Below are 23,886 nucleotides of genomic sequence, written 5' to 3' on the forward strand. Positions count from 1 at the left end.
CGCAATTGTAGGTAATTTCTGCGATTCAGTCAAGCAGTTTCTTTGTTAGTTAATTTTTGTCTCTTTGAAAGGTTACAGCGGCTTTCAGAGCGGCATCCTGTCGACGTCTGGGCAACGCTTTTGCTTCGGCAGCTTTCACATCTGGATCTTGGCGGCGCCGGAGCTGCGCTTCTGTGAGGGCAGAGCGTTTACAATTGCGACTACCTAGTGTCCTAACCGTTCTGAGAGTTTTTCTTTTCAATTTTACTGTAGTAACGCATTAAAAATATCGTAATCATGCCCTCGGCATTTCTTCCTAATGCATTCTTCATGGTACCATTCCCGTGCACAGTCGCTGTATCACTGCTAGGGCAGCCTTACGTTTAGCTGTTTATAGCCTATCAAGAGACGCGCACAGAGCATCCGAGAGGCTTCTCAAATAGTTTGGTTTTATTACCTCCCCTTAGATGGCTAAGAAAGGTTGCACTGTGTGCGAGGCACGGACTGCCTTCATAGTGTGCTCAACCGATCGCGGATGCATACGTAAGGTCAGGTGATCACAGGTGAGCGCGCTCAGCCCGAAGATGGTTAAGGTAATGCAAGGCACACGCCGCGGGTGATCACGTGGTCGGTTGCAGCCAAACCGATGCCGTTCGTTCCACAGAACGTGGCAGTTAAAGCTGCGCTGATTAAAGTAATTCTACTAGCACCATAAGACTGGGAGGCCGTGAAGACAGGGGCAGGACGTAGGTTCTCGGCTAGAACCCAAGGATGTCTCGAAGCGAAACGCGGCCCAACCAATGTGCACAAACCATATGAAAACACAAAACCGAGCTGCTACAGTCGCAAACTGCATAATATCAGAGAGAAGTTTGGTGCTCCAGAGCTCCAGTAACTTAGGGAACGTTGCCAAGGACTTGCATCTCAATAGTGTTGGCTCCCAAGCCATTTGCGACTTCTTGCTTGTTTCCAATTGATTTTTTTTCTCTTATCGCGGAAACTCTCCTGGCAGTGCGAGGCGCTCAATAGTTTTGTTTCACACACAAGTGACTAAGCTTAACAAGTACCTTTTCATTTTTTGTCATATGGAGAAATATATTTCTTCATATAGGTGGGTTGCTGCTGCACTGTTATGATATTTGGCCAGTGGTAGAAAACATGAACTCTCACCTTTCGTTCTTTATTGCAAATATATTTTTCAAACGTCGCAAAATTGAAGTTAACAGCGTGCATTAGCTATGCTATACGTTTTAACAGTCCGGTTATGCTGACAGATGTAACCATAAAGACCTAAAACAAAAAGCCGGAGGGTAGTTCCAGCCAAACTCGATTTAGATTTATTGTATGTACTTCAGCAATTCCTACTGTGGGCGAGCTGGCGGACTGACAACTTCAGTAGACAGCAGCGGACGATGTTCATCTAGTATAATAGTTACAAGCTCTGCACTTACGATGCTACACACGTCTTAGTAGTGCGCCAAGTCACAAAGCACGTGCTCTGTCGGAGGCGAGACAAAAGGTAGACGCGAAAATTCGTATGACTAGCAGATATTTTAGCGCGTTCCGAGTTAAGGCGAGATGTCCCAAGGTGCCTGGCAAAACACACACACTACGGGTGGCTTGCATCATTCGCGCATGGATCAAAGCTAGCGTCCTGGTCCGTCGCCAAGTGTGGTAGGAAAAGCCGCTTGTAAAGCTTGTAACTGAAAGTACTAACGCCCAAGATACAATGGCCGCAGCCATCAAGATAAAACTTTCTGTTATTTCTCGTGCCAGGCATTTTCTGCCTTCGTTCTGGAATGGGCCTCCCATTACTAACCCATCATTGTCATTAGAGTACGACTGACAGCTCCTGTGTGGCGATTACGTTTGCAACTGAAGACGTTGCTCAAAGCGACTCTGAAGGCTAACTTCTCGATTCCTGCTGGCGGCAGACGCGCCTTCTGGTGCACTTCAGGAATACTACATAGGATTAACCCCCCAGTTCGAAATTCTTCAATTTTTAGAGAGCGCAACTTGGATAATATACTTTTAATGGAATTCATAAAATTTCAGGAGTGACTTAATGGTAGAGAAAATCCAACCGAAAATTAGATGCGTGCTCATGGCATTACACGTAATAGCTGTCAGCTGCCTCAGCTTTTGCTGCCCAGTGGGTTTTTAAACAAGAGCTATTAGAAGCAGGCCCAGCCATTTCCTCTCTACTTGCGTCACTCACAAATTATCGTTTTGTAACAGGCTGGAAAATATGATGGTTTCACCTGCATGAGGGCCGAATGGCAAGATTTTGTTTTACATATACGCTGCGAACTTATACTGGCACGCCGTGCCAGTGTAACATCTGCTGGCTTCCCTCTCAACCGTCGCGTGTCTTTGTATCAGTCTGTAACCCTGCGACTGTGATAATGTCCTCTGATAGCGCAGGACGTGCAGCACTATGTTGTTTTATGCGAAGCATATTAACGTAGGTTTCGGGCCTTCGCGCGACGCCCGGCGGTGGCCACCATTGACCTTCAAGTAGGTCACGTGACATGACGTCACGTGATGACGTCACACCGGCTGCAGATGGGGCCTCATATCGCGCCGTCGGTCGCCGCCCGGCGGTGGCCACCATTGACCTTGAAGTGAGATCACATGATGTGACGTCACGTTATGACGTCACACCGGCGGCAGATGGGGCCTCATATCGCGCCGTCGGACGTCGCCCGGCGGAGGCCTCCACGCTTCGGTTCGCGCCGTCGCGCGCGACGCGGCGGCGGTGCCACCATCGCTGCATCACGTGATATGTGACGTCACGCCAGGGATGAGGCGGCGCGCGCCCGCCGTGCGTCAGTCTCTGTGCCCGCAACCGCGCCAGCGTCTTTGCGCCGGGCGTGTATGCGGTCAAGATGCCTCCAAACGCTAAGGACATGCTTCGCATCCACTGTGCTTAACCTTGATAAGCCTCCAATTTTTTGCCCTGACTTTGCAGAAATGGGAAAAGCTTGTATGTTTACAGAGAACGGATAGTAATATTACGGCATTAATTAATAATATTAACACCCTTGCTGATTTTGAACGTATAACTACAATAAAACTACGCACATACGTCGTCGGCTGAGCGAAACTAAATCGAAACCAAAATTCACTTTGGTTACATGCCTGTTGATGTAGTAGCACGCCCGTTAAAATGCTGCTTTGAAAAGAATCGGAGAAGGAATAAATTGATTTCTCTTTGTGATTGATTTCACGGCTCGCCTTTTGCACCTCGAGCAGCTGAAGCTTCCATAATTGCGCTTTAAGCCTAATGTTGTCCCTAAGTAAAGGAGCAGCGCCAAAGCAGACGAGGAAATAGACGAGGAAAGGAGAAGACACAAGCACAAGACACAAGCTTCGTCTGTGGTTGCATGCTTTGGCGCTGCTCGTTTTCTTATTTTCAAAATGCACCAAGTAACCCAAAAAGAAGTTTTATTCAAGCCTAATATTATTAGGTGGTCCAGTTTCTGTGCTACTCTGGCATTTTTGGTAATCTTTGAAATCATAATAGACACTTAATCAAACTCATGCAATCTGCATCGTTTGCTATATTCCCGGCATTGCACTTCTTTAAATGAGGGGAAAATATAAAGTTAGGTTCAAATTTTATTTTCGGTTTGTATTTGTTGGCGGCTGCGTCGATCCGTCTTCTTGAGGCCGTCAACACTAATGACATCTTTGAGCACAATGCCCTTTCCTCGGAAATTTTCTCTGTCCGGGGCGACAAATTTCTCGGCATTGTCTTTCGCTCATCACCTATTCCATTAGCTGGCCTTTCTTCATCCTTGCGAGACTCATCTGACGGAAAAAGGGGCGTAGGGGGTAAAGACGAGAGGGCTGTAGGAGATGTGATAGAAGGACAATGCACCGTAGAAGGTAGCTGCTTACTCTATTTGGATGCTACATTATTCAGCCCGCCCAATATATATTACGCCTCCTCTCCCAGTAGCCCCTGGACGCTTATCTGTGGCGGAAATCAATACTCACGATGAGGGCAAGCGATCGGCTCCCTAAGGAATGGAAGAAACGTATTTCAATTACGGCGGCCGCTGAAAGGCGGCAGTCACCACTTTCATCACGAGGTGCTCCTCCGTTGAAATAAAAGACCGCGGCGCCTCCGAGCACAGTTTCGGCGGTCTTTTTGTTTCCTCCACCGGCGTACTTTTAATTACGGGCCGCCTACAGAATGGGGCCGAGGAGGTACAAGTGCGCTTCGATTGATGACGGGGCTACATTATGCTCTCGAAGATTTCGCGGCCCGCCCTAAGAGAGAAAAGTTAGATTGTGCAATTTCTCGCACACTTAATTACTCCTTGGCACGGCGCCTTTTTCTTTTTCCCACACCGCTGCTTCTCGACATAATTTCTCGCCACTTCTTTGTTATTACGGCTCCAACTCTCGAACGAATGAAGAGAACGTGGTTAGAAAAAAAAAAAAGGAATTCCGGGGTCTTTTCTTCCCTTTTTGCTAGCTGTCGATTATTCCCGTCGAAGAAAAGACTGAATTTATCTCTTGTCTATCGCGCCGAGGTAGATGTCGAGGTTGTCAGCCGATTTCGCAGTTGCAATTCGCCGCCATAGGTGCTCAGAGCGAAGAGCATTCCTTTCTCGGCGGCAGCTTGTCTCATTTGTTGGAAGGTCACACCAAGGTTCTTCTGGCTATTGTGGCAATGCTTTATTTTTTGTTTGGTGCTCAGAACTTCTTATGAAACCGCAGACATGAAATTATGTCAGTTAAGTATCGCGGACAACTGCTCGAAAGTCTTAGTCCTCAGAGTAATCGCCGTGTCTGACTTCACGCCTATTTTTGTTGCTGAGAATATATTAGCGCTTTCTACATTTAGATTCTTGAAAAAAAATTTTGTAGAAGAGCAAAAAAAAAGGCTCATGAGCGTTCATTTCGTGGCTGAAACAAGTCCTTAAACAAATTTTAATTACAGCGAAGTGGGCACTCAGAACTAAATGTTAATACTTTTACTTCCTAATTTTTAATAGCCCTTTTAAAAAAATGCCAGGATAGCAATACTGGTGAACACCTGTTTACCTGTTGAAAGGAGCCATTTCGCAGTAAACACTGGCGATGATAGTTCAGCCATTTCGCAGTAAACACTGGCGATGATAGTTTTTACTGCACGAAAAAAAATGTCCGGGTAGCTTCCGCTTCAAAACGTTTGTATTCACTTCCAGAGTGGGTGGGTGTAATACTCTGCAGAATCATGTCATTGGTCAGCTTCTTGTGCAGCCTTTGTGAAGGATGTTTAGCCCAAGCTGGTTCCTCTGTGAAGTCGCGTATTAGGGTGCTTACAGAAACCGTAGAGCTCCTAATCCTCAAAGGGTCAGCAGATTTCACCACTTCTTTCCTGCAGAGCTGTTAGTTGCGGTGATGCTCCAAGTGCCCTGCTACGAGGCACAAAACGAACACTGTGGAGCGGAACATTTTCACGAAGACTGCACTAGAGATGGCTGACGTCACAGTGTTGTGGAATCATAACATTTACCCTATAACTCGATATCACAAATATGTCCCTTCTATAGAAAAGGGGCCTCGAGAGCGTAGTACAAACATTCGCCGTTTCCTTCTGCCCCGCATCATTCATCGTTGCCTCGCAGGCAAGCCCAAGCCGACGCTTGTGTGGAGCGGCATGCCGGTCGGAATGATGGCCGAGGTGAGGCCCTCGTCCGAAGCACAGCTCACCACCTCCACGCTACTCATCCACTCGCTGAGGAGAGAGGACCTCCGCTCGACGCTGTACTGCACAGCCTCCAACAACATATCCTCGCCGGCCGACACCTCCGTCATGCTGGACCTCAACCGTGAGTTCACTTATCTAACCACGTTTACTTGGTAGATACGCCATATGGTTGCCGAGCGCAGTATAACCGTCTCAAGGCCCTCCGCGGTGGTGGCGGCATTTTGGTGCACGCTGCATGCAACTATGATGTTGCCAGACATTTTGCAAAGAGGACGTTAGGTTGCGGAAACTCACCCAGGTATCCATTCTTTTCCGCCCGCCTGGTTGCCAACAAAAATGTTTCGATGCATAAAAGCTATCAAGCAATCAGGTTCAAGGACAGCTCAGTGTGAGAAAAATATATTGAGCCATGGCATATCGCGCAAATGAGATCGACGGACGGGTACTCAATTTTATGCGTCACCCCTAGGCAGACATCGAAGATGTGTACCGTATTCTCAGTGGGCTAATCCTGCTTAAACGGCTGGTCGTAATCTTTGATAGACTAGCGTTTCTTAAGCTCAGCTGAGAAAGCCATATCTCCCCTGCAGGATAACTACAAGATTGGATAGTTTGGAGTGCTAGGATTGCAAAGCTTGATTACGCCCTCTCGGTCGCCGCCTCACCAATTGTGTAGGCAGACAGAGAGGCTAGCGCGGCGCTGGCGCGTTGGCCCACTGGGTAAACAGGTTGTAGGTTCAATGTCTCCAGTGGTTGTTTTATCTTGCGAGAACGCCTTTGCCAGAAGGTGATGCGTTGGGCCTTCTCTTAATAAGAGAGAAGGAATTCACGGCATTTTCGCTGTTGCTCAAACAGGCAGGGCTATTGCCTCACCCATATCCTCAATTTCCACTCGTTATATTTGTGCGTAGCTCTTCAAATGCGGTGCTTCTAGCCATATGGCAGTGCTTGAATCTGTGCTAAGCAGTAATAGCTCTCTTATTCAAAGAGCCTTGCACACCGTGGGTGATTACCGCAAGCACAGTGGGTTTTCTCTGCGAAACCACATCATCGCGAACAATGCCGAATGATACGGAGACATTCCTGCGTACAAGCTGTCTCAAGCCTAAGTTTAGCTCTTTGGAGCTTGGTTAGCAGCTCGAACGTGTTTGCTAGCTCGAAAGAAGCGCCATGTCTCGTATGCTCTATTTCGGTGCCTCTTGAATCATTTCGCCCTAGTGACCACGTCGGAATTGTACAAACTGCCATCTGTAGGCAGTACTAACCTAACTTGTTTACGACAAAACAGTAACGTAAGCTCTTGTGTGAAGTTACTGCTTGTGTTTTCACAGTTTGAAATTTGGCCACAGAGGCAGCCTTAACGTTTGTTGCTTCGAAGCACCCTATCGCCAGCGCAGCTGTCACTTACTGGAGAGTTCTTTCTGTCAGAAGTTTCATATCATGCTCGGCTCTTTATGCTGTATCGTTTCATAATGAAATTGCCGTAAACTAAAATATGAGACGTAAAGGGTCCTAAAGTATGGAAAAGCTGAGCGCAGATAATAAGCTCTGGGAACACGTACGGTACACAAACAGCCACATTTCGCAACGGTTGCATTCAAAAAATAGTGATAACGTTCCTTGAAATCTTGGATAGCAAAGCGCTAATTCACGGTGCAAGGATTTTTTTTGAGGGGTGGGGGGCGGATTTGAACTGTTTCGGTAAGTTACAGCTGCACTAAAAGTGTAAGCAAAGGGACAGGTTTATGCTTGGGTGGGGCTGGAAGGCTCCAAATCTCCGTATACAGTAGTGTCTGCTTGCGTTCTTTACACAGCAGCAGATCCTAACTAATCCTCCAGTTTGGCAAGCCTGTAAAGAGATTATAAGCAAGTGAAGCTGAAGAACTTCCGCTCAAAGCTGGTGTTTACGTGTGCTTGGACAGTGAATCCGGAATAGCTTGGAAGCAAAAACGTCTAGCTGTAGCGTGTTGATCCATATTATGCTTCCGTGAGAATTACTTCGAGTGAATGCGTGCAACAGAAACGCCGTTATTTTTGTTCTGTTATCTTGCCTGGCAATGTTTACTATGTGCACATGCAGTTTCGAAAAGCGTTTCTTATGTGTTTCAAACTGTTTTTTTTTCTTCAAAGTGAAGCTGGTTATTTGAGGCGCTTTGTTCTTTCACCTTGCTTCCCAGGTTTCACTCAGGTTGTAAGAGGCAACGGTGAATAATTACGAGCTCTTTTCCTTTCTTTCTAGTCTCATGTGGTGTTTTCTGTTCAATATATATTTTTTAATGAAATCGCTGTCGGCTAGAGGTATGGAGAGATATCCTTGATATCCTCGTCTAGAGGTGGTGACTTACAATGATTACATGCGCAATTTTGGTGAACTTTGTTCAAAACCCGCTCAGAGAGACACCTGCACATATATAATCAAAGTAATCTGGTCTAGCTAGTAAGTTATCGGCATCAACATAAAATCTGCTCTAAAATTTCACCAGTTGCTTGAAATCAGAGATACCGATAGTGCAGGAAGGCAGCAAATTTAACCATGCGTACGCTCTGTTGGCTGTCATCCAAAAGGAGACGGGCGATAAAGGGAGGGTAGAAAAGATTGAGTAGGGATGTTTAGTTTTTCGTGCATATTCGCGATAAGCCATACGAAACAATTGTGAACAAAAGCATTTTTTGAACGGGAAAGTGTTTATGAACGCAATTTTTATAAATTGTAAGATTTCAGCATAACAATCAATATATCTGCAGATCTCCCGTCGTCAGGCTTTCATTTTGTTGTTAGTAACGTTTTGGCTGTTGTCTCAAATCGTTCCCTATTGGCTTTCTATGGCAGTCTTACGTACCCGATGCGAGCGATGAAATAATTTAGTACAGCGATATGGCTGCATATTGGAACAATGTACTATTACTTTCAACATTTCCACAACGGTACCTCACAATTTTCGAATATTCAAAATTTTTTACCAAGAACGTTAGTAATGAATCATGCGGGCTCTTCTGTCAATTAAAAGAAATAACATTCGCAATCTGTCACAGGAGTGAGGCCTCGCTCAACAAACGCTTCCAGAATCACTCCCTACCATCCATAAAGTAGTGATACCAAAATTTAAGCTCCGCTTAACCTGTGGAATAGCGATCGAACGTTTTACAAATCAATCGATCCGTTTATTGCGACCAGTGTTTTAGCCGTGAGTAGAACATAGATATAGAGGTGATGACCTGTTTGACTGGCAATTATAATCTCGACGCCGGAATGAAACACTATATCACTGACGGGCTTTGAAATCCAGGTTGAGTAGAGGAAAACTCTTGCGATAATCGTTCTCTGATGATCACCTATGAGAGCGGAGACTAACAAAAGAAACGGCTAGACTGTTTGTAAATTGTGAGAGCGCTCCACTCCGCGCCAAATCCAGGTCGCCTTGTCAAACCAGTATTGACTCCACTTGCTTGTCTTTCGTCTGTAGTGTTTGTTTCCTGAGGCATAGCCGCAAACTAGCCCCCGTTGACTCTACACATTTAGCGTGCACTAGCACTATTAGACTGAGTATGGGCACCTGGTTTGCGATATTCACACAAAATATAACATTAAAGCCTGCAAACCATGCAACGCAAACCTGTGCGGTCTTTGTTCATGATTACACACCTATGGCGGGCAAGCAAATATGATGCAGGAGCATGGCCTACAGTCTTTGTCCTCAATTGAAACTCTTTCTTGGGTGAGTTTGTTCCTCTCAGGTATAGGTATGGACTTGCGCGAAAAAACAGGACAAAAATGAAGGAACTCATACGACATGTACAAGGCGCCATGTGCATGTCTTATGACGTTTCTTTATTTTGTCCTGTTTTTTCGCACATACCATTACCAGAGTCTTTGCAAATGTACAAAACAGTGAAATACTGGAATGCTCTACCGCCTTGCTTATTTTTCTCGGGCGGTTTTGTCGGAGGGTTGGAGCCTGTTTTTACCTGGCGGTAAAATTTGTATGTTTGATTCTCTCAATTGCATTGAGAACCTATATTTTCATCACTGCTTGTGCCAAATGCACAATATTGACGTATTTTGAAATAAATAAATAAAACAAACAAATTTGCTGTAAATTCTGAAAGTTAGCTGTGCTTGAAACCAATTATCGGCATCGTGTAATCCCTAACTAAAACCATTAACGTCGCGGCATGCAAAAATAGGCATGTGAAACCATAAGCACGATATGTTTTCCCAGCTACCACTACCTGAATCTCATTATTTCTCTCTGCTAGCCCATTATTCAAATAGGCGGTGTGGGCAGGTCACAGTATTTTTAATTTGATTTCTACCCCTCTCTACCGTATACAGTCAATTAGTAGAGTTACTACCATCAGACTTTCGAAAACTAACGCTCACAGCGACCTTTTCCCTGTGTGGCTAGTTTCCTTTGCATTCTGTTATTCTTGTGTTGAAAAGTAAAATTATACTGTATACAATAACACTTTCCGGGGCACTTTTCACTTCCGGTCATGTTTTTCAAATTAACTAATGCACCTTGATTGGTAACATGTGGCAAATGTGCAGGTGACACGCGATCTTAAGCATACGCTTCGTTGATATACATGTACTCATACACTGCGCACCACAGACCTCTCAGTACGAAAAGCTGAAACAATTGCAAATTGCTTTTAGGCACCTCACGATGCGACGCGAAGCCTCGCTTACTTCTAACATAATACCATTAGTATTGGGTGCTCCTCGTGTGGAATTGCAGATTGGCGTGCTTGTTATCGGCTATTAACAAAAGAAACGTGGCTCATGTTCCGCACGAGAAACGATTGCTTTAGCGAGATGAGATTTCAACACGCAAGCAAAATGTTTCGAGGCTACTGCTGGCGCTTGCTAATCGCTGGAAAACTTCGCGCTCTCATTAGTGCTGCGGGAAGTTGAGGGAAGTTCATTTCGGTCGAATGTGCTCTCTGTGGCGGAAGTTGTTTGTTTTCTAAATGACCTTATTCGGCCAGATAGCTTATTCAGCCAGCTTTGGTTTGTCGCATTCTTATTTACGTGTTATTATGCGGACGTCAAGGGTTGCTTACGCTCACAGTAAAAACACGTTTGTTTTTTATTCTAGATGAACCCTAACAAAAAAGTTGTTCTTAGTGAAGACAAATAGGCCCAAGCTAAACCGGCGTTATGCGTTCTTCAGTCGCACTTGGGCAACGTGGACATTACCGCAGACGGACCAAATAATCTGTAAAAGTATGGTAAATCTTTGAGTGGCCCATCGACTGCAAAGCTGCTTTGGGAGCACTCAGGCGGCACAGCAGTAGCTCCTCTGTTCTAGAGACAGAAAGAGTCTTCACTTACACCATACACTATCAAAGTTAGGTGCTCTTCACTTTTTTTTTCAGCGCAGTAGATACTAGGCTCTAACTGCGGAAGTAGAAGGCTATATTCAGATGATTTATGAGCGTGGTTTTTGTGCACTGACTATTGCTGAGGGTCCAGCGCTGCTTGTATGTGAGAAGCCTGCGAGGCAGGGTCGGACGTTCATGACAGCCTGCTTAGCGTGCCTAATATATATATATATATATATATATGAAAACTAGTATTACGACCTTGGGGCTGCAGTGGGAAAAAATACTGTGGTAGGATTCCAGAAATCTGAAAATGAACAATACCGAGAGCATGCGGATTAGCTTGCACGAATTCGTTCAAGAGCAATCTTCCTCTAAATTTTTTTATATTGTTCATTTGGATTAATCAAGAAAAGCTATCTACTCAGACGGAACAATTGAAAACCACTCTAGGTTATCAAAGGTTCCACTCAGTGGGTATGCATTATTTTTAGGCTCTAACGAAAAGCGCATACAGGATCTATTAAGGATGTATATTTTAAGGGAAATGCAATCGTTAAAGAATTATAAAAAATGCACATATAATAAAGCTTGAGCGGCACCTCTTCTCAAGAAAATTTGCTTTATATTATGAAACGTACAGCATATTCTTGTCACAGAAAGCGGGGAATATATTAAGCTGGAATCGAGAAATATTGCGCAAGGTTTCCTGAAGGAGAGAATCGCAACGAAGCACTATATAACTAAAGATCTTGGGATAATAAGAAGAGTAAAGAAAAGGAAAATTTAATTGTTGCCGTTTAATATTTATTGTATTTATTCATTTCATTAATCGACTATGAAGAAACTGCAGCGGAGTCTGAAAAAAAGAAAGTTATCGTAAACAACAAAAAAAGTACAGCAAAAGGAACCAAGAGCGGTGCCCTAATTTACTAGTTTATTAATCCATTGTGCCATTCCTGGTTTCACAGTGGAAAGGGGGAGGAGGCTGTCGGGGTACACACGATTGAAGGCTCTTAGAAACCGAAGTGTGACAACAGGAAGTGCCAGGATTATGCAGAAAGGGCAAGCATTACATAATCTACCGTATTCATTCTAAATGAGAGATTACACACTGGCGCGCTATTTGCAAAAAGAACAATGATTTATATAATTTCATTGTGAACTTGCATTATTACGTTTTATGCTCGTAGTCTACCCACTTTGGCCTATAATGAGGCTGTAAAACATGCTTTTCACGCTTATAACTTGAGGGCACCAGTAAAAAAAAGCAAGAGGTTCATTCACAATGAGTTTACTTTGTATATGACTGCAACAGCGCCAGGCGAAGCAGCTAAGCTCGGCTAGTAAAATTTAACACACAAAACACATATATTCAGTGAGAATTGCTGGTAAAACGCAAAACAAGTGTCCTTTGTTTATATGGTTCACGAAGCATCCTCTGTTCTGCTAAGAAATAAAGTAGTCGAATTTGCAGTGATTTTTCTGTATTCTGGATCGTTGAGTGCAGCTTTGCGGTGCTATGTCCTTTTGGCTTGAGAATTTTTCGGTGACGTGCACTCCTGTCCACTAACGATAATAACCATGACGAACCGCGGCAACAAGCAGCTTCTGCTCTGCATATTCCGAACTTGCACGTTTCAGTGCGACCTACGTCAGTGAAGATAAGGCGCGGCGACATCCCAATATCTGCGGGGCTCCCCGCCGAGATCGTCTGTGAAGTCTGGGGTTCGCGGCCACCGCCGGTGGTGACGTGGTGGAAGGGTCTGCGGCAGCTGAACCACACCTTCGTGTACGTGTCCACGGACGGCAACATCACCACGAGCGTGGTGTCGTTCACGCCCTCGAGCGACGACCACGGCTCCAGCCTGGCCTGCCGCGCCAAGAACCCGGCCATGGCAGACAGCGTCGAGGAGGACACCTGGACCATGGACGTCCAATGTGAGTGCATACACGCTCGCCGGGTTGATTCATGTTGAGCCCTATAATCCTCGGAACTGATCTCCGACGTTTTTTAAATGTTAGAATGAGTAGTGGAATTGTAGTGGGACAAGAGGAGTAGATGACAGTATCAAGAAAGTAATCATTTGGCGCTCTGCTCAATATACTGAATATTGTATTACTTTATTAGAATGTCTTGTTGACTTTCTTTCATATGCATCGGAGCAAAAAAATCAAATTTTTCTTTCAGTGCACCGAACCGATCGATCGATCGATCGATCGATCGATCGATCAATCAATCAATCAATCAATCAATCAATCAATCAATCAATCAATCAATCAATCAATCAATCAATCAATCAATCAATCAATCAATCAATCAATCAATCAATCAATCAATCAATCAATCAATCAATCAATCAATCAATCAATCAATCAATCAATCAATCAATCAATCATCGATAAATTGATCAATCAATCCATCAATCAATCAATCGCAGTCAGTCAAGTAAATACATAAATAAATTTATCGATCGATGTAGTTGTTTACTAAATGTTGAACGAAAAGTCACCCAACCAAAACTGCACTTTTAGAGGATTCGCCAATAGTTACCGGCTCTTTTGAGCCATGTTTTATTGCGTTTGCGACACATTGGCAGCTGCAATTTTCTGGTGGATGAGGACCTTCGTAGCTTCATAAGCGCCTCGTGTGCTCCAGTGCACTCCTCAGCAGCAGTCTGTTTGCGCAACTTTGTACATATCACGCGCTTGAACCTAGCGTAGCTTTCGCTAAAACTGCGTATGCAACCCCTTTCTCCGTCGTGCTGCAGACAAGCCGAAGATCTCCCTTCAGCTGGGCACCAAGCTGAGCCTGGAGAATATCCAGGAGAACAACGACGTATACCTGGAGTGCCGCACGGACGCCAACCCAGCCGTGGATGAAGTGGCCTGGCAGTTCAACGGGCAGGAGCTGCAGGCCTCGGAGAACGTGCTCGTCTCCAAGAACTTCCTGGTCATCCAGCGTGTCCAGACTCACCACTCGGGCCTCTACTCGTGCAGTGCAGAGAACTCCGAAGGGAGGACGCAGGGCGACACCCTGCAGCTGCGCGTTCAACGTGAGTGCCTGCTCTCTCTTGTGCATGTACGCCTGCGACATGCGGTTAAGTTTCCAGAAATAAATATTGCGATCTAGGCTGTGGTTAAGGTCGGAGCGTTCGTAACAGAAGTCGATTTTTGGTTGCGCCCATGACGTCCTGTCTGAGATGTAAAGAAGGCGTGGAAAGTAAATCCTGGCCTTTGAAAAAGAAAGCCATGATCGAAAGGCTCCCTCAGCAAAGGATTCAAAAACATTCAAAAACAAAGGAACTTGACATGTACGAGCATGGTATTGATTTGTTACCGCTCCAGGTGCCGCATCCTATAAGCTGTACATTTTACATTGTCCATTTCGTATCCGTTTGGTCCTTTGTGATGGGTAACTCAGAATCCCCCCACCCCTCCCCCGGCTTTCAAGCGCCTGTGTAGAGTGACCCGGCCATTGGGTAGGAGGCGCCCGGACCACATCGTTGGCTACATGCCGATGCCGATGGCAGCCAGTAGTCACGTCTGGTTGCCTGTTGTTGACAGAGCACTCCGGTGCCCCTCACCAGGGGCTGCATATTGCCGGCAATGGTGCTTGAAAGCCGCGAATAAATCTCAGTGAGCAATCACAGAGGACCAAATGGTCGCGAAATGGAGAATGCAAATTGCACAGCTTATAGAATACCGCCCCGGGACAGTACTTATTTATGTCGAGCTAAATATGAGTGCTTTGTATTGCAGGTAATATTTGAGACTAGGAAACGTTAAAGGCTAATATGCAGGCTGCTTTGTCATAAAGACCGAGACATAAAGATCGAGTCTACTTCGAAAAATGACACGCATTATTCGCGGCATTGATTGTTCGTTTAATTTCTGTGGGTTATTACATTAACCATACGCGAACTAAACCAAAAAACTCGTTCAAAGCCCTTTTATCAACCCTATTAAATTACGCGCTAACATTATTACTCATTAATAATTTTTGCTTGTTCCTTAATGAGAGTAATTTTCTGTACATTCACTTATAAATACCACAGTAATCAGCTTAGAATCTATCGAGGAGTGCGAATAACGAGCACAGTTTTCGACCGTATGTTGAATTTTTTTGGTGATAGCCACCCACGAGGGTTTTCATTTTAGTCCCCTCCTCCTGCCGTTTGCGTTGTTTGAGCGGAGCGTTTTTGTTTCAGCTTCAGCTTGTGGCAAGTATGGGGTATTCGCTTGGCAAATGTACATGGTTGCTCTCCGGTTGCAATGTTGGTGATGACTGTTAACACTCGCTCTGAATAGCAGTGCGCGGTCACAGGAACATAAATCGATAGCTCGTCCAGAACCAAATCATTTGTGTTGAAAAGTGGCTGACAGTAGCCGTCTGAAGCAAAGCCTGAAACTATTAAATTGCGTATCTTGCTGCATAGACTATAAACACATAGAAACGTTAAATCAAAGGAGTAATTTGCGAAGTTAAAAGGAATAATATCGGCACGAATTGAGAAGTTTACAAGAATGATATCGTATAGAAAAGGGTTTTCAATGAGTACCGTCGCCACGTCATCAAAAGACAACATGCATTGAAACAGCTTGAAAATTCACAGCTGATCATAAGTTAAACACTTTTCCTTTTTTTTTTGTTCAGATACAATGTGGGAAACTGTCAAGGTGCATAAAAAAATAAATTTTAACTTGCTTGTTCTTTCTTTCAAGGGTGTTTTGTGTTGCCACTCCCAACTCCGCACCGTTTTATCTCTTAGACGGTTCATTAAAGCCTGCTCTACGTTCCAGTTGCTTCAGAGTTCCGTCTCCTGTTTGCGATCTCGACGAGAAACTGCTTCTCCTAGCTCGTACCACCGAGAATAATTCGCCGGTTATTTCCGTTTCCTACGAAGCGCTCACGCCTTTGTCAAGTTGGCAAAATGGTAAAATCAGGTCATGGCCTTCTGCTCCAGTACAGTACTTGAGCCCTTGGGTCTAGCCTAGCCTTAGCCGTGCAGCAACGCGCCCACAGTACAGAGCTCCAAGAAATGTTGCTGGTCGTAGGCAGCGCGTGAAATTTCGGTTTATATGCGAGAAACCGTTTGCCCAACGCGGGCGAAAACGTGCACACAAGGCCCAGTGCCCCGCTGCGCATTGTTATGCAAAACGTCGAGACTTTCTATACTTTGTTCCGAGTCTAGGGAAAGGAGTTTTCGACATACCTTCGGTGCGCCCACATATACTCTTCGCAGCCGGAGAATAGCCCGACCGACCACCCCGGGCGACTGCGACGAGGTCCGCAAAATGTACGTGTATTGTTCTATGCATTGAGAAGAAGGAGAAGAAGAAGAAGCCGGCGGCGAAGCGTCTACTTCATGCGGCCTGCACGAGCGCTGGGGCGCTGAGAATCGTTCCGAACTTTTCAAGTTCGTTGCGAACGCAGTGGTTGGCGAAACAGAAATAAAGAAACGCCCCCGCACGAACCGCATTGCGCAATGCGTCTCGGGGTGCATTGCGAGAGAAGAGCGTAGCGTAGGGTAGCATTGTGGTATTGCGTAAACGGAACTGAAAGAGATAACAAAAATCAAGAAGGTTAGCGAAACGAGCGGCAGCTCAGTTGAGGCGGCGGCGCTGGGGCTACAATAGGACGAGGGTCAAAAGCGGAACAACGGCACCCGTAGAACGTTCTGTCCCGCAAAGTGGCTGCGATAAAAGTTGTAGGGGTTTATTACCCGCTCAGCGATAACAGAGTTGAACGGGTTTATCGTCGCCGGGGCCTCAACGTCTTCAGCTTTACATTCCGTGACGGTACTTTTACGGATGTCCCCTTTTTCGCCCACTCCCGCCCACGTTTCTTGTTTGGTCTTTTTTCCTAGCCCGTAGAGACGCCCGTTGGTCTTTGTTGGTGTCCACCCCTGTTCCGTGCTTCAATGCCCTGGATCCGATGTTTTCTTTGGTGTTTTTACTTTCACAGACATTCCTCGCTCTTGCGCCCTATGCATTCGTCTACTAGCGGTTTGCAGGGGCCGCGTGCAGGCTGGGAGTGCGTTCTTTCATTTCAGTGGTTCTATTTATTTTACCTTCTCTTTCGTGCATTTTAATTCCACGGCAGGCCTTTTTCATACTACGGCGAGGATTGGAATTTTAAACAGATGCGGGACTTTGAGAGCTAGTGAGGCGTTAGAGAGAGTCTCAAAGGCCAGGTCGCGGATAGCCCGAGTTCACTTTGCCTGTTTTCTCTTTTTTTCTTCTGTCTTTCTTTTTCCTGCTCGCACTTGTCGGTTTTCTGGCTACAGTTAAAACCTTGGAAACGACTGCAGAAATGAAGTTTCATAGCAGGCGCCAAACACAGGGGGTGTTTCGTTTTCCTTAGCCCTTTTTCCTTGTTGTCTGTCTATTTGGATCTTTTATTGTTAAGCGTATAGCCTTTCTGATATTTTTTTCCTCCCGTAGGGCCTTACAGATGGCCGCCATCACGTCTAGAAGGCGTAATAAACGTCTCGAATCATTGCATCAATACGCTCCCAAGGAACGATTTGATTGGGCTAAGATACTGCGCTACTTAGGCTCGCTCAAGTTAATGACCCCCGAAGTCAGGACGTGCTGACTGGTGCTAAGCAGACTCCCGGTCGGAGCTTGCGAAGAATAAAGACATTTCTGAATGGCAGTAGTTACTCTGAAGACGGCTGTGGCAAGGTCCTTTTTTATCGACTTACTCTCTGTTATTAGTACAGGCTACTCCTCTCCCCCCCCCCCCCCCCCCCAACCTTTTTTATAATCTTTTTCCTGTCATTTTTACTCTTCTTCTTCGCATAATGACTCTCAGTTCGTTGACACGTCACAGCCGACTGCGAACAGCACTGAACCAAAGCGCAAAGAACGAGATGGCGCTGTCGTTGGCGCTGCAATTTCTACATTTCCGGTATTTCTTTCAAAGGCACGCAAAACGCATTTTGAAACTTCCTTCCGGAGCTACGGCTATCAATCACGGCTATGGCGACGCCTTGCATACGTTTGTCGACGCTAGGCTTCTCGCCTCTTCTTTCCTTTCGTGCCTCTTATACTTGAATAAGATCCGAGTTACGAATGGGAAGAACCCGGCAAGAGCTGTGACGTACAGGTTTTAATGCTCTCCTTTAGGGAACGTCGTATGTACTTCGCTTCTCGCGAAAATCTCGGTGTAGATTCTTGTGATTTAATCCTGAAGCACCAGCCTTTGCCTGCGCTCCTAACGGTGAGATGTGGCTTCTTTCGAATAAAGGAAGGGCAGACGACCATGAATGGCGGCAGCGGTGTAAGATTCTGACGCTGTGCTAGCGTTGTAAATGGGGCGACGACGAAAGAAACACGCTCACTCGTCGCTTTCTTTTGCTTTCGTCTGCCTCGCCATAATGGCGCTCTATGCGTTTCGTCAGGCCGGGTTAGCGTTTTTTGTATTGAGTTGCTAACTAGTTCGCTTTGTACGGCGAGTCGTGAAGCACAGTTTGAGCATGGCATTCGGTGCAAAAATTTCCCTGCTTTCCTTAGACAACCATGATTAAATGGCAGTTCGTACAGGACCAGACAATTAGCAGTAACTTGATCTTCTGGAGACGCGGCCATCGTGATGAGCAAAAAAGGATCCTTCAAAACAAGTAATCTGTGTTGGGCGTTATAACTCGGGTGTTTTCTTTACATGTAAGAGAGGATGAAAACAGAAAGAGGCGGGGATTCCAAAAAAGCGAACTACGGGTCACAGCTCTGAAGCAAGGCAATTTTCTTACGGTCACTGACCTTTATGGCTGGACGTGGTTAGAAGCGCTAGCGCGATGAGCCCGATAGGTTGTAATGAATGGATTTAGTAGCGGTGCACAGCGCATCTTCGTAGATTAAGGTAATTTTCCCATTGGGCCCAAACCGAGCAAGCGAAAAAGAGCATCACGCAAACCACGACACACGAATGAAGAGTGAGCACTTACGGAGGGCTGTTAGTGGCTTGCAATACTTACGGCCCTCGCAGTGCTTTGCTACGCAACGCTTTGACAGCAAAGCGAGCCGCCATGCGTGCATTAAAGTTTCCTAGCCTGCCTTAAACAGCCGCGAAATATCTGTCTTTGCAAAAATCGCTCCTAGAAAAGACGCAACAAACGGACTTAAAAAAAAAAAAACCCGTTGCAGGGATTGTTGGTTCAACATGGTTCCAATGACCGGGAATTCAGCCCAATTTTTCTACGAACATAAAAGCACTTGTGAAGTGACGGCCGCTGTCCCGTGCCATCAGGAATGCTTCCGTCCGTGCCGCCTCGAGCACTGCATCGATCCTTAAGCCGGCTTGGAGGACATAATAAGAAGCCGTACAGTCGAGGGAAAAGGTCTCTGAAGCACGTGCTGCCTAATACAAGCCGAGAGTTCAATTCTTATCCACTGGCTCAAGAGCACAACTATGGAGGTGAAAGTTAAAATCTTGTTCTTTCACCTCCACCAGCGTGGTCTTTAGCCAACGGTTAATAATAGAACTATTGGCATTGTTTGCGGAGCACTCGGTACAGAGACTTTTTTCTCCGATCATTCACGGTCAAACTAACCTTCACTGATGAAGCGACGACACCAAAAGCTACACGTGGTTCGACGCAGCAACGAGAACAAGAACCAAGAACGAAATAAGCATTAGAACAAGAATGCTGCCTGCACTTTCTTTCGAGTAAAATGATACTGCGGAGAAGAAAGGCATGTGAAGACACATTAGCAAAATGAGGAGAATGAAACAAAACGCAGTGGAAACCTTTGCAATGGTAGGCAATGCTAGCTTGGAAGAATCGTAACAATGATACATCAGGGCGAAACACAGGCATGCACCTAGGCTCGCCTAACACGTGTTGTTTCTGATCCGGACGCTCTGGGCTGCACTGTTGTGCCGCTTTTTATCTGGCTGTCGGTTCATGTCTCCGCGGTGGGACGATGCCACCGGTAGTTAGAGGTCGTCACTCAGTCGTTTGAGGTTGGGTGGTCGATGGGAAAAATCAAATCACTCTAGTAAAAGTAAATGCACACTAAGGTGTGTGCTACAATCAGTAAAACTTAGCACTTATATTTTGCAGATTAAAAAAAAACAGTCAGCAACATCACGACAAATTAAACATTAGAGCATTGTAGCTTTTGTTTACTTATTTACTTGAACATATTGCTGTGCAGTTATTTCCCATGGGAGTGGAAATGCGGAAAACGAAAACACAAGAAAGCAATGTGAAAATTGATAGCACCTATACGATCGTTGCGCTTCAAACAATAATAGCTTAAGATCAACGACAAATGCTCCTGCGCATGAATTAATGCGCAGACAAAAATCAAATTAATTGGTAGTGTGACCTGTACGACTAAAACATGCAGGCATACTGATCATCTCTTGTATTTATATTTTTGTGCGCCAGCAGTAAGGCTTTAATAAGGCTGGAGCCGAGCACAATGCGATGTAGTGGCTTCGCAGCTCGAATGAATTCAGCTCAACCTCACCACCCTATACAGGGCCAATGAAATGAAATTAGGGACTGCTAACTAGGCCTGCTAAGCTCTATAGAAATGCGTCACTGGAGCGGCGCGACGCCTCATATCACGCCATATAGGCGTACGTGCTCTCGTGCGCAGGCACAAAAGAGTTCTTGGGAGGCAATTCCGGTCCGCCTTTCATGCATATACACAACACCGCGCGAAGGTTAGTTCCTTGAGGCGCTGTTTGCATATTGTTCGGAGCTGTTATTATTGCTCTGTTTGTTCTTTAGAACAACTGCGTAGAGCTAGCGTTAAAATATTGAGGGGTACATCTTCTCATCCAAGAGAAGTCTTTTTGTTTTATCATCACCTGACGACTAAAAGATTAATAGATCGAAACAAAAGAAAAGACGGCGGGGAGAGAGTGAACTTTTTTTGAAGAAAGAAAGTTTGGGTTCCGAAAAAATTATTTTCATGGTGTCGTAGCCTAGAAAATGTATTCACCTCATTTATGCACACAACGCGCACACTAAGAAACGCGCAGAAACCAAAAAGAAAACACGGACACTTTGCGTACTGCTGTATTTACAGGGCAGTAGTTTTGCTTAATAGTTATTAATGATAGCACTTGCGTGAGCAGGCATATTACGCTGTGTTTGAGCCTCGGGGTGCTTCCAAGATAAATTAAGCTGGAAAGCTGGCTAATTCTCGCTCGCGCGTTTTGTTCAATCTTCCAGTGCGTCCACTTTGTACTTCGTAAGCAAAGGGGCTTTGCTATTTAATCGCCACGTCACCGCACCAAGCATAGCCTAATATCGTTTCTTCTTCCCTTCCTTTTTCTCTCCTTCTGTCTTTCATGTGGCCCTGCAGACGCCCCGCTGTGCAAGGCCAACCAGCACGTGGTGTACGCCGCCTCGAGGCACCAGGAAGTGGAGGTCCACTGCGAAGTGGAGGCCGACCCGAGCAACGTCACCTTCGAGTGGCGCTTCAACAGCACACTCCAGCAGCGGCCCCTCAAGAGTTTCTGGGCGCAGGGAACGCGGAGCGTGGCCCGATACATTCCGCACAGCCACACCGAGTACGGGACCCTTCTGTGCACCGCCTCGAACCGCATCGGCAAGCAGAGGCAGCCCTGCCTCTTCCACGTCGTCCAGGCAGGTCGGTCGCCCGGACCCGCTTGCGAGTCCTTCTTATCCTCCCTATTTTTCTCTAGTCTTTTTATGCGTAGCATATTGCAATCACTCAGTTCAGCCCTTGGGCTCAGCCGGGCAGCCACCAAACCACGTGACGTGACGTCACGTAAAAAAAGCAAAAAAAAAAAGCAAAGAAAAAAAGAGGACGGCTGAGCATGGTGGCGGTTGCCACCGCCCCGTTTCAAAGTTGGGCGCTCCTATCCATCCATCCATCCATCCATACGTCACGGAGGAAAAGCTGCTGAGAAAATAGAGTGCCGCCAAGCAATACCTCGCGCAAAAAGACCGCCCAATATGCAACGCATTCTTGGCTTAACCAAGCTAAGCCTGGGCATTTTTTTTATATCATAACTTGAAGATGTAGTAAGCAGGCGTAATTTGGTGTTATAGCCGGCAAGCCTATATCCTCTTTAGCCTTTGCCCGCCGCGGTGGCTCAGTGGTTACGGCGCTCGGCTGCTGACCCGAAAAACGCGGGTTCGATCCCTGCCGCGGCGGCCAAATTTCGATGGAGGCGAAATTCTAGAAGCCCGTGTACTGTGCGATGTCAGTGCACATTAAAGAACCCCAGGTGGCCAAAATTTCTGGAGACTTTCACTACGGCGTCCCTCATAGCCTGAGTTACTTTGGGTCTTTAAACCCCAACAAACCAATAAACCAATCTTCAACCTTGGCCAAAAAGTTCAGTGCGTAAGCGTTCATCCACGTATGTACATCTCTCGTATCTTGATGATCCTATGAATATACAGACATGAGCAGGCTTGTGCAGAGCACCGCAGCGGTGTGCTTATGTACAGGCTGAGGGCAATATCAGCTCTGTTGCTCTCTTATGGGGCACGATGCTTGACCTTTTTTCGCTCATGTGCCTACGGGGCTTCTTGGGTGCAAGCGTTTTCTCTGAAACCCAGGACTTGCTTGAAAAGTGCGATTCGTTTGCTTCGCAGCGTGCCGCTTGAGCGCTCTAGGTAAACTTGCTCACCTCTGTATCTAAAAATATGTAAGCTGCAGTTGCAACAGTCCTTTCTCCGTGGGCTTTTTTTTATGATCTGTTCAACCGGTCTCTGTGCTAGCAGCAGCATGGCAACGCTGTCACAAGATGCTTTCTTTGTGAAAGAAATTAACCGCACCATGAGTATTTAGTAAGAAATTTACAAATAATCTCATCGTGAAACGCAAGAAAATTATAAGCTATTTGTATGTTGGCAGCAGGAAGTGACTTAGAGACCGGAACCAACGTTAATGGCTGCTGCAAGCACGTCTATGGCTACACACGTCAGTAAATGAATTCGTGAAAAGGTAGACAGATGCGCAGACAGGTTTCCAACAACAGACGCGGTGTTTAGAGGAGTGTATAGCCCATTATTGGCTTGGACAGGCTCGTATTTGTACTGTGTAATTTTTCAAATAAATAATTTATTATTATTATTATATTGACAAAAGATGGCGCTTTTCGGCTGGAGAAGGCGGCGAAGATATCTTTATTAGATTAGTTTTGTCGCAGACAAGAAATTAATACTGCTATGTCCCGTGTTGCATTTCTGCCATACTTAAGAAATATTTTCCTTCACAAGATATTGTGTCCGCAAGATCCATTCTCTTCCAAGAAAACGGTAATGCAGCCACCGTAAAATCCGCTGCTGCTAGTTCATGCGCAGCAATGCTAGACGATACCCTGTTCTGCTCTGCTCGTTTCGTTCGAGCTGAACAGACTGAGATATATCCCTATAAGGAATAAGTAGAACAAATGAATTATTGTGACGGCGGGTACATTAATAGGAAACTAAAAGCCCAGCGTTCCGTTTGCGTACGGATTACTTTTCGAACAAAGCTGGTACAATTTGGCTCGCAGCAATTTTCAAAGCTTTCACTTCTGGCTGATACGAAAAGTTTGCTTCTTGAGGTAGTAACTTTGCCTAAGAAAACAACTGCCTGATATAAAGCGAATTGACGTCGCGAAAAATAAGGGTACCCAGGAAAAGAAACAAAGGCTCCTTACAGACGTAATTATTGCTGGATCGATATGTTGAATAGAACATAAAGGAAGTGCAATGCTTATTATATCTAGTTTCCAATTCCCTAACCAGAGCAGTCTCCGATCAGATCTAGACGAATTTAGTAAAGAGGAACAAAGTCCACCGAACCAACATTTGTTCGCCTGACCGATTCATCGCAACTTGAGGCTTTTTTCTTGAGTGCTCCGTCTACTACAAAGCGTGGCATGGAGG

At 45.7% G+C, this 23,886-nt stretch overlaps 1 protein-coding gene across 4 annotated transcripts in view; it reads left to right on the forward strand.

Moving 5' to 3' along the window:
* LOC149343723 (neural cell adhesion molecule 2-like) overlaps positions 1–23,886 on the forward strand; it is a 362,989-nt gene that overhangs the window by 322,061 nt on the left and 17,042 nt on the right. For all 4 annotated transcript variants that reach the window (XM_089546036.1, XM_089546038.1, XM_089546039.1 and 1 more), the window contains 4 exons: positions 5,604–5,807; positions 12,656–12,952; positions 13,783–14,067; positions 21,341–21,628. In XM_089546036.1, coding sequence (XP_089402162.1) covers positions 5,604–5,807; positions 12,656–12,952; positions 13,783–14,067; positions 21,341–21,628 — 1,074 coding nt within the window. The remainder of the gene's footprint in view (positions 1–5,603; positions 5,808–12,655; positions 12,953–13,782; positions 14,068–21,340; positions 21,629–23,886) is intronic.

This window comes from Amblyomma mixtum, chromosome 5 (assembly GCF_055824585.1).
Source record: "Amblyomma mixtum isolate Tamu chromosome 5, ASM5582458v1, whole genome shotgun sequence".
Taxonomy (NCBI): domain Eukaryota; kingdom Metazoa; phylum Arthropoda; class Arachnida; order Ixodida; family Ixodidae; genus Amblyomma; species Amblyomma mixtum.